The 11,646-nt window shown below is 43.4% G+C and overlaps 1 protein-coding gene across 2 annotated transcripts in view; it reads left to right on the top strand.

Annotated features, from left to right (window-relative positions):
• The window catches only part of NT5E (5'-nucleotidase ecto), a 41,554-nt gene extending 31,881 nt beyond the window's left edge, over positions 1-9,673 (top strand). Inside the window, exons 5-9 of one of the 2 annotated variants that reach the window (XM_004388965.2) lie at positions 660-814; positions 3,905-4,010; positions 5,314-5,463; positions 6,777-6,977; positions 9,300-9,673. In XM_004388965.2, coding sequence (XP_004389022.1) covers positions 660-814; positions 3,905-4,010; positions 5,314-5,463; positions 6,777-6,977; positions 9,300-9,463 — 776 coding nt within the window. In that variant the 3' untranslated portion in view covers positions 9,464-9,673. The remainder of the gene's footprint in view (positions 1-659; positions 815-3,904; positions 4,011-5,313; positions 5,464-6,776; positions 6,978-9,299) is intronic. The other variant, XM_004388966.2, reaches the window with a different exon arrangement.
• The last annotated feature ends 1,973 nt before the right edge of the window (positions 9,674-11,646 follow it).

Here is an 11,646-nt window from a genome sequence, read left to right on the forward strand (position 1 = left end):
GATTTTGTTTTAAAGTCTATTTTATCTGAGATTAGTATTGCCACTCCTACTCTTTTTGGTAGTTGTTAGCTTGATATATTTTTTTCCCACCCTTTGACTTTTAATAAATTCACATCTTTGTTTCTAAGGTGTGTCTCTTGTAGACAGCATATTGATGGATCCTATTTTCTTATCCACACTTTTTTGTTTGGGATGCTGACTAAAAAATACATTTTGTGTCATCAATTTTCATATGGTGTACATAAACATACTTCAGCCCTTCTCTCTGTACCTGCTCCATGAACAGATCTGGGAAGAATGAGCACAACACACGCCTCTCAATAGCTGGAGGGGAAGGGCCAGGACAACACAGCCCAGCAGAACGTCAACAGAACCTCAGCAGGCAGACCCTGTATACCTGCCACTGGGCCTTTCATAGCCCCCACCACCACACCACTAATGCTGTCCCAGGTGGCTGTCCTACAGATGTTCCAAATTGATATTAGGGTATAAAGGATATATACACATAAGGAAATTTGAAGGTCAAACCTAAAATGTACACAAATATGGTAAATGTGTACCCACAGCAAATAAGCTAGATGGTATTCGATTCCTTCTCCAGAATTTAGCCCAATGTGAGATCTGCTTTAACCGCAGGCTTTTTTTTTTTTCTTTCCTAGATCCAAACATAAAAGCAGACATTAACAAATGGAGGATAAAATTAGATAATTATTCTACCCAGGAATTGGGAAAAACAATTGTCTATTTGGATGGCTCTACTCAGTCGTGCCGTTTTAGAGAATGCAACATGGGCAATTTGATTTGTGATGCTATGGTAAGTCGTCCTCAGGAACAGCCCTGTGCCTAGAGAGGAAGGGGAGGAGGAAGGAAGGAAGAAGAGGAAGGAAGGACACAAGGAGGAACAAACTGATAGTTATAGAATTGGTGATTCTCAGTGCCTTGGGAAGGTGCCAGAGCTACTTCAGGTGATCCTCACTCTATTGCTTTACAAGAACTGAAGTCTTTATTTTAGAGTGTTGGTCTCAGATGTCTGGATTTCAGATGTTGCTTTCCTTTTACAAGACGATCAGAACACACAGACAAACTCTGCTACCCTGAGGAGCTTGCTGAAGCCATCATGGATTGGATCTTTATGTGATTTGATATTGACTGTTGTCTCCGAGCCATCAATAAGTTATTATATTTATTTATTTCATGTTTGCTTACTGTGTCCTAGCTTCTTGTTTTGATATGCCCAAATAGGCTGCTCGTATGAGCTAGTTTGATTATTGGCACCTTTGAAGCTCTAATGTCCTGTCACCAGGTGGTTAGATCTGTTACTAGGTATGTGAGCTTAGGAGTCCACCCAATCCTCCTGTATGGATTCAGCTCAGGTGCCCAGGTAGATAGCCACCAAGTGTGTGGTGTAGGTTCTCACTTACAGTCCTAGACAGGCATGGGTGATTGGTATAGGCACAGGCATCTGGCTGCAGCAGGGGGACACACTCTGAGCAAGGCAGGGGGCTGATGACCACCCTCGAGTGTCCAGGAGGAAGGCATGTCCCTGTTCCCTAGAGCACGTAGGTGAGTGGGTTTTGCAGCCGGACTATGAGCACCTAATGCTGTTGGCTGTAAGGACTGGGGGGCACCTCTTATTCATGGGCCTCTACCACAGGTGGCTAGGTGGCACGGGTGAAGCCACCAGTCCTCAGGCCCCTGATGTGGGTAGGTGAAGACCCTGCTTAATGGGCAAAGCAGTGTCAAATGTCAAGAACCTGCCACTTCACAGCTGAAACAGTTGAAGTTAGACTTCCGGTATATACCCTGTTGTACTGCAGTAATGAGGGCCTACGCTGTTGAAATGGGCCCACACAAGTCTCTGCAGGGCGAAAGGCACTCAAAGTCCATGGATCCCTTATGCCTGTGCCTAGGCAAAGGAGCTGTGCTTCCCCGGGGTTCCTGGCTTAGGGGAGCCAGCAGTTTATTTTTTCCTGTTTGTTAATTTGTTCACTCTCCAAGTCAGGGAGAATGGCTCCGGGCATGTGATGGATCCTACTTCTGGCCCAGGGGACTTGACAGTTGCTGAAGCTGGTCCAGGACCCAGTGCAGAGCAGGGAGTAGGGAGGTAAATGGGAGAGAGGTTTTTCCCTAAGGGAGGTGTTTTTGATCTGCGCAGTAAGCCGTACGCAAGTACTTATCTTTTGCCAATCCAGGGCTGCTTCTCACTGGTTCTGGGTGGCCGTGTAGACTCTCTGGCGCTGGGTCTCTCCCAGTGTGGAAAATGCGCCTCCCGAGGACCGCTGCTTGCCTGCCTCACTGCTCACGCCTGAGCTGATCAGGCCTGAAGGGCTCAGGCTCTCGCCGGGTCAGAACTGGCAACTCCTCGCTGCTTCCGAACCATCTCTCCCTCCCCCTGCCACTGAGTCTGGTTCCTCAACTCTGCCTTTGATGTTCAGGGCTCCCAGATTGCCAAAAATAATCGATTCACTTGTTTTTTCGGGTCTTTGTTGTAAGAAGGTCCACTGGAAGCATCTGACTACTCCGCCATCTCGGCCCCGCCTCTCTCTGCTCCCCTGATTGTAATGTAGACATAATAGCTAAAACACATCTGCTTGAGCCTAACTTGGCAAAATTGTTTTTAACCAGTTTGTCCACTGGCTCCAGAAAACCTAGGCTTAGTGTGACTGGAACCTCCTTTACAAGCTAGAATTACAGCAGGCAGTTATAGCGATGATGGTAAGTCCTGTGGCTGAGCAGTATCACCCACGAAAAGCACTCTTCTGTCCATGTAGGCAGATTAGCCATGGTTTCCTTTGGGGGCAATGCTGAGCCCAGGTCTGCAAGGTCAGACTCATCATTTCCACTTGCTCAAAGCCCAGGGGATCGTTTCTCTGTCAGAGCCCAGCACGGTGCCTGAAATACAGCCACACTCAATCACAGCGGTCATGCTTTCCAAGGTGAGACCAGTGCCTGCTCCTCAGTATCGTGCAGTCAGTGGGAGAGAAGTTGCTAAAGAGAATCCAGTAGGTAAATGTATAGAGTAGGTCTGGAAGGAAACACCCAGGCTCTTCACAGGGCTTACCTCTCTGTGTGAGAGAACTTTTGCTCTGTTTTTTTTTTTTTCCATGAGAATGTATTCATATATTTCTTATAATTAAACATGCAGTTTTGTAAAAGAAAAGCAAGAATTAACCTGATTCTTCCCAGTTTCAGGAGGCTGCCTCTGTGCCTCCAAAATCGGCAGCTTGGGAATTGGCTGGGGGGACAGACATGGAGTCCAGGGCTCTTGTTGACACAAGGTCCAGAATAGAACAGGCTTTAGGTCTTGCCCTGAGGTGCAAGCACAGAGTAGAGCCCACCCTGGGGAGCCTGTGGAGGAGCAGCGCTGACACCAGGGCTCCACCATAAGAGGACATTCCCCAGGGACTCGCTGGCCTGAGTGTACAGGGGTCTCAGGAAAGGGGACTAAAAGCTACCTGTTTCTGAGAGCTGAAACATAACAGCCAGTTCAGAGTCTGACACGGAACTGGTCACAATATCGTATTTTTGCTTCTCAGAAGATAAAGCTAGTTCTGACTAATTGTACTTGAAATCTCTGGGAACACAGAAGCAGGAGAAAAACAGCTTCATTTCCTCAATTAAAAAAAACAGTTGCCATTGAATTGATTCTGACTCATGGTGACCACATATATGTCAAAGTAGAACTGTGCTGCATAGGGTTTTCAGCGGCTGTGATCTTTCGAAAGGAGGCCTTTCTTCCAAGGCACCTCTGGGTGGAATCAAACCACCAACCTTTCAGTTAATAGCCGAGCGCTTAACTGTTTGTGCCACCCAAGGTCATTTCTTCAATAAAGCTAAATTTCTAGAACTTATCCCAAGGAAGAAAACTCAGAATAACTAACGTAAATTTGTGCAACTGTTGCAGATTTACAACAACATTAGACACCCGGATGAAATGACCTGGAACCACGTGTCCATGTGCATCATCAATGGAGGCGGCATTCGGTCACCCATTGACAATCACAACAATGGTATGTTCCCTAGGCTTGGGATCCTCACTCATTGTCTTTCCACTCTGGCCGTGCATTCTCATTAGGTTAGGCCCACTGCCCTGACCATTCCCCTGTCCATGGGCGGCCTCAGCTCATCTCTTCTGCCAGCCATGTACAGAGTGTCAGCTCTTTCAGTTTGGGTTAGCTGCCACTCAAGCCCTAACCGAAAGGGCTCACTCATGCTTATGTGTTCTCGTAGGTATTCGCACATAAAGGCAGCAGCTAGGGTTAATGGAATCCAAGCTTGATCTAAATTTCTGACTCATAAAGCTAAATAATAATTGTTGCTGATTTACGAAAATTTTGACAGCCTCCACCTTGGTATCTGGGAAGAGAAAAACAAAATTACCAGGCTTTTGTGCTGGAAAAGACATACCACTGGATTACATTGTTATTCTAGTGTATTTGCAAGGAGACTTGGTGGCTCAATGGTTAAGCGCTCAGCTGCTAACCAAAAGGTTGGTTGTTCGAAACCTCCCAGCCACTCCACAGGAGAAAGACCTGGCAATCTACTCCTGTAAAGATTACAGCCTAGAAAAACCATATGGGGCAGTTCTACTCTGTCACATGGGGTCACTATTAGTCGAAAATCGACTTGATGGCACCTAACAACAACAGTGTATTTGCAGAAACTCAAGGTTCTATCATATGGTAAAAGAAATCAACTAGACAGATACTCAAGACAAGCTTGAAGCCCTCATGGGTTTAAGCCCCAAGCTCATCTCATTATCAGATAACAGGGACAGGTGGCAGGGACAGGCTGCCTGCCTGGAGGAAATGAGCACTTTTTAACAAGCCACTGGAGATCCAGCCTCAAGCCAGGTGATCTGAGACGAAGCATAGGGGACTTTTGAGCCACACCATTTATAAGCTTCCGCCATCTTTCCCAGTGGTGGAGGGCACAGCCAGAGGCCTCTTGAATCCATTCCCTCTCTTATGTGTCAGGAACCACTTCCACACAGCTGGTGCTGCTCTAAAAATCTCTCCATTCCCCTAAGTGATGCAAATGGTTAACATCCTCGGCTGCTAACCAAATGGTTGGAGGTTCAAGTCCACCCAGAGACACCTCGGAAGAAAAGGCGTGGTACTCCCAAAAAATCAGCCAATGAAAACCGTATGGAGCACAGTTCTACTCTGACACACATGGGGTTGCCATGAGTCCGAATGGCCTTAATAGCAGCTGGTTTTTTTTTTTTATTTCCTTCTCCAGCCCACAAGGAAATTGAGCTTAGGGTAAGCAGTTTCTTGTTTTCCTTCTTGCCTCATCTGTGACTATCCTTAGGCACAATTACCTGGGAGAACCTGGCTGCTGTATTGCCCTTCGGAGGCACCTTTGACCTGGTCAAATTAAAAGGCTCTACCCTGAAGAAGGCCTTTGAGCACAGCGTCCACCGCTATGGCCAGTCCACTGGAGAGTTCCTGCAGGTGGGAGGTAAGTCAGGTGCACTGGGGGGCCAGCCTGTCCAAGGTGCTGGTTGCCTCAGTTCTCCCTCAGCAGGACCTTGATGGCCAGATTTGCTTAAATTTGCTCTCACCCAAGACAAACACATAGCCTTTCAAAGGCTGTAGACTCCCAGATCCACTGAGGTCAGGTCAGGTCCCAAAGCCCTAGCAATCAGTGAATTTGCCAAATCTGATGTGGACGTCAGATAGGCCCTCTGCAGGAGCCGGCCCTCCAAATTCTAAGCAGGTCAGATGCCTTGAGGGCTAATTTCTATTAAATCTTAGCTGGTTAAACATTCAATATTCTTAAAAAAAAAATCCCTTATCTGTTTTGTTTCTAATTGCCTGGAAACACGCAGAGGTCCAAAGGAATGTGGTGCCCAGTCAGTATTAACAGGGATGATTTCTGGGAGTTGGGCCGTGTAGACACACTGGAACACTTTGTTCCAGTTCCACTGTGATCTGGACAGGTCTTCAACCTCTCTCATCTCAGGAAGAAAACCTACCCTGCTTACCACACAGGTTGCAGTGAAAATTGAATAAAAAGAAATACTTCACAAAGTACCAAGTGCTACTGAAACACTTTCGTCAATTCCACAGTACAGTGAAATAATCCTTAAAAGTAATACTCTTATTTTACTCTGAAATCATATTGTAGCCTCGTTTTTTTTAGCTGTATGTGGTAGTCCCACTTGACTGTAGTTGCTTTGCCGAGTCAACTCCACCCTCTACAGAACAACACCTCACTGTCGGTACTGACTGGCTGCAGAGCCAGTGGGGCCCTGGCATTCCGCATTTTTCGAGGAGGAAGTCAAGGCAACAGCAGTGTTTTGATGTTCCATCAAAGTTCTGGGTAGCTGTATGCTTTGTAAAAGTTGGCCAGTCCCAAATTATTACTATTTTGTCATCTTCGAAATTCTAACAAATGTTCTGTGACTGTCATTTATTTCTTGTTTCCAAAGTACTTGAACCAGCTTCCTGGATCAATTAATTCAGGATTTTAAAGAGGTAAAAAAGGTGGTTTCTCCCCACAGAGTCACCCCTCACCCATTCTGGGCCAGAGCCAGCTTTCCTTCCAGTGGTTCCCAGACCTTCTAGAAGTACTCAAAGTTAAACCTAACCAAAATAAGAGTAGCTGCAAAGTTACCTCAGCTGTCTCAATGAAATGTCACTCAAGCACAAACTAAATGAAAATCAAGCCCATTGTCCCTATTCCAGATCTTGGCCAAAACACCTTTATTAGATAACAGAAGTCTCCCTTTGGATCCAGTGAAAACGTATGGACTCATCTTTTTCTACTAGGAATCCATGTGGTATATGACCTTTCCCAAAAACGTGGCAACAGAGTGGTCAGCATAGATGTTCTTTGCACCAAGTGTCAAGTGCCCACTTATGAGCCTCTCAGAATGGATGAAGAATATAATGTGGTCCTCCCAAACTTCCTTGCCAATGGTGGAGATTCATTCCAGATGATAAAAGATGAATTACTAAAACATGACTCTGGTAAGCACAAGTGTCTCTTCTTTCCCCTTACCTCAGAGCGTACTCAAGAACCACAGTACTGGGCCAAGAAGGGGAGTTATTAATGGTGTCCATGAGGGCAAAGCCAGAATCCAGATCCTGCCCCGATGTTGCTAACTCCATTCCTGCTTTGCTTGTTGGAAAACAGCAGCACAGCACTGGGGAGTGTATGCCCCTTTCCTGGCACACACCCCATCCCGTCCAACCTCAGAGAAAAAAGTTTTAAGTAAAAACTATTTGAAAATTCTTTTAAATACATATAAGGAGCTGTTTAAATTGTGAAATATAAACCAGTTTTGTGCTTATATAAAAATTGCCCTCTAGAGTACTACGCACATTTAAAAAATCATCTATATGAGATCAAATGGTCAGCAATTACTCTAAAGCAAAGATGAAAGGGTAAAGGAACAGGGAAACCAGATTATTGGAAGGAAACATCCAGAAGGGAATCAATGAGAATGTGAAAACATTGTGAAAAACGTAACCAATTTCTCTGAACAATTTGTGTTCTTGTCTCCTGTGACCCTTTATCCCTGCTTATGAAAGGAGTATCTTCTTTTTTATAATTACAAGAGACTTTAGAGAAATGCATTCGTGTCCCCCCCACCTTACGGTTAAATGGGAACCTAATTTGTTGTGTAAACTTTCACCAAAAACAAAAAATTCAGGCAGTCCCCAACTTATATTTAACACAAACCAAACTTAGGACCATCGTTTTTTTTGTACATTTTGTTAGTAATATGTACTACAATATTATAGTAGTTTTGTAAGTTTGTATGTAATGTTTCCAACCCCCAAAGACAAACAAAGATCAGCTCTATAAAGATACTGATAATAAATGGCAATAATAATGAAAACTAAAAAAAAGAGAGATATTCGACTTATGTCAGAATCAACTTAACTGTGGAGTCGCCAGAATGGAACCCTGTCATATGTCGGGGACTGCCTGTATTATTTTAAAAAAGAAAAAAGGCCTCTAGAATTTTAGGTTAGAGGTGGAAAACCTGCAGGGTAAATCATCTAAATTTTCCTTTTGGAAGAAGCTTTCAGTGTGAATAGGTCAGGTAGGAGTGGATGGGATATGCCCCCCTTTCAGCATACTGCGTTGGTGCAGCAAATCATAAAAACAATCATACTTGATCCATATTTTCAGCAGTATTGAGGGTCATTATACCCCAACCTAACTTTTAGAAAACCAATTGAGAGTCACCTCTTGTGCACAAACTCCACTGACACAGGGCACACTTCCCCTTCCTCTCCCCAGCATGCTTACAAGACACACGCACAGCTTCCCCACATCTCCAGGAGGGAACTCAGCCAGGTTTTTCCTCAGTCTTACCATGGTGAGCCTGCCATTTTAGCAGCTTATTCCAAGGAGGGTGGAGGGCAGAGCCAGGCCAAAGGAAGGGGCTGGCTACTTCTGTTCACACCATGATAGGAGATGGAAGGGCAGGCTTGAAAGGATGTCCTGGGTGTCCTCTTGAAATGAAGAGGCTGATGATGGCATCACCTGGCACTGTTCTGCTCACCCAACCCCAGATGGATGGGTTTTGGAGAGGAGTTCACGAAGAAGGGGTCTCAATCCTGGCTATACATTAGAATCGCTGGTTGAACGTTTTAAAGAAAATACTGATGCTTTGGCCCCAACCCTTAAGAGATGCTAATCTAATTAGCTGGGGCAGAGCCCGGGAAGCAATATTCTTAAAAATCTCTTCCAATTACTCTAATGTACAGCCAGGGTAGGAACTACTTCAGAGAGAAGAGTTCTTTTTTAAGTATTAGAGTGATACTTTTAAAATGAAATTCTCTTTGATACCCATGGGTTTGCTGTAGGCAATTAGTATTTGTCACCTCTTTTCCATTTTCGAAATGAAGCCTCCATTGTTCCACCGTCAATTATGCAAAAATAATTCTTGAGCAGGAGAGCAGAAGGAAGCCACTTTTAACTCTCAATTAATTGCTCTTGATCCAGTTCCCTAATGCCCTTGTTCTGGAGTGATTCAAAGGCTACTGTGTCAACCACCTCTTTCTTGAGTCATCTGAGACCTGAGACAGCTATCCTCTCCCCAATTATCCAATAGTGAACAATGGGCACATTTTCTGTCTGGAACATGAAAAGGCAATCAAATTCTTTGCACTTATGATAGCCACTGTTCTTGTCTCCTGTGACACTTCATCCTTGCTTATGAAAGAAGAATATTTTCCTTTTTATAATTACAAGGGACTTTAAAGAAATGCATTAGTGCTCCCCCCCACTGTTAGTAATTACCTTTTCTGTGTTTAAAATAACATGTATTTTTCTAGGTGACCAAGATATCAACGTGGTTTCTGAATACATCTCAAAAATGAAAGTAATTTATCCTGCAGTTGAAGGTCGGATCAAGTTTTCTGCAGGAACTTATTGCCAAGGAAGCTTTGTTCTAGTATCTCTTTCATTTTTGGCAGTGAGCCTTGTTTTATACCAATAGCCAAAATTTCTCCCTGCCGTTAGTGCGTGAAACCACATTTTTTTCAAGTGAGGTTCAAGTCTGCATTTTAGGGCCTGGCTTTGTGATGGCACAGAATATCCTCGCAGGCTCCTAGAAGCTAAAGTTTACAATGTTATAAAACGAAGAGACTGACATCATCACTCAAGGTCAACAACTTGGTGATACAGACCAAAAAAAAAAAGAGAGAATTAAAACAGAACTTTATGAGAGGAAGGACAGCTATATTTAATTTACAAATTCAAATTTTTATAAAATTGTATTAACTATTTAAAATTGTAGAAATCATTTTTATCCTCTGGGCCCATTCTATTGGACCTCTGGTGGCACAGTGGTTAAGAGCTATGGCGTGCTATGGCTGTAACCAAAATGTCAGCAGTTCGAATCCACCAGCTGCTCCTTGGAAACCCTATGGAGCAGTTCTACTCTCTACAGTAGGGTCGCTATGAGTCGGAATCAACTTGATGGCAACGGGTTTGTTTTGGTTTAGGCCCATTCTAATCTAGCAAAGAACTTCTGTTTACACAGAACTTTATAATTTACAAGGGATTTTTTAAGCACACTGATGGCACAACTTACTTTGGTGGGTAAAGCAAGTGTTATTTTTCCCATTTTACAGACAAGGAAATTGAAACTCAGAGAGCTGACTTGCTCAAGGCTGTACAGCTAAAAGTGACAAATCCAAGACTTGGACCTAGGTCTTTTGACTTCAAGTCCAGCACTCTTTCAACACATTCAATTGCTGTTCAGAATGATACTTAATAGTCTCCTCTTTTCATAATTATCAATGGCCGCAAGCTCATGGATGACAAGCCTCTGCTTTACTTCTGGTCTCTATTTTTTGCCTTTTTAGCTCCTGTTGTTACAGTGTTTAAGAAACACAGGTAGCAGTCTCTCTTGCATCACCCAGGTGCCTTTGATAAATTAGGGAACAAACTTGGTGCGGCAGATAATGAGAAAGGCCAAAGGCTGTAAAAGGCAGTTAAGGGGCTGGGGAGAAAACAGAAGGAAGAACAGGACACCAGGACAGATTCACATTATAAAAGAAAGAGAGCTAAAGAACATTTAGATTTGTTAAACAGGTATTCAACAAGGAGTAGCAGCAGTGCCTGACACATAATGTTAGCAGTTATTAATCTCTTGAGTTTAATCAGTTCTGCCTCTGTGCTCTTTCCTTCCTTCTTCAAAAGTGAAGGTGCCATGAAAAGAGAAACCTTCTAGAACGAGCTGTAATGCTACACCTGCACTTGCCCCTGCCCAGCAAAATACTAGCACTGTACTTACTCCAGTTACACCACACACACACACGTTTTGGAAAACCCAGAGGGGAAATGAGCATTAATTTTAAGAAGTGGTATACATATGATGTTTGAAGTCAGCTGTGCCTCTAAATCCCGACAATCACTCCAAGTAATTCTCAAGTCCAGGGAGTGGGCCCCTCTAAGTGGATGCTCAGGAAATACCCAGACTGATGAAATGACTTATGCCCAAAGAACAAATACTTGCTTATGTGGGTAGTGATGCCCTGTGGGCCTTTTAAGCATCACATAAGTGATTCAACAAGAGATGGGAGCCTTCACCTCAAAAAGTGAGCTAACAGCAGCTGAAGTTTGGAAAGGGGGTATGTTTGTTTCTTAGTATTTACAAATATTAAGTATTTTTGGTACAAAATATACTTTTAAACTTCACAGCCTTTTTTTACAGATGTTGTGGCAGTAAAATAATTCCCTTGGTTCTATGCATATACAGATTAGCTATAAACAAATACCAGTAACAGTGTAAGAAGTGAGGAACTTGAGAAAGGTTCATTTGGGATATATTTTTTATGCTTGGCCAGTAAAATAGGATAAATCCTATCGAAGCAAAATTTTTTAAACAACATTTTTGTAAGTTTTCTAAATATGTGTGTGTTTTGTGCAGTGGTATTGAAAAATGACCTTGAACTGCTTTGCAGCTGTAGATTCTGAACAATAAAATTCATGATACAAAGGCAAACACTTGTAACCTGATAAGATATGACTGAAGAAAGCTCTCTGACAATTTATCACTGATAAAATTTCTCCTGATAACCCCTTGCCATCTGATCACTGCCCACCCCCAAAAAAATTGAAAGAGAAGAAAAATGCATGCAATTTTAGGTAGAAGATGAAAGAAAGGATATTCTA

Source organism: Trichechus manatus, unplaced genomic scaffold, assembly GCF_000243295.1.
Source record: "Trichechus manatus latirostris isolate Lorelei unplaced genomic scaffold, TriManLat1.0 scaffold00226, whole genome shotgun sequence".
Taxonomy (NCBI): domain Eukaryota; kingdom Metazoa; phylum Chordata; class Mammalia; order Sirenia; family Trichechidae; genus Trichechus; species Trichechus manatus.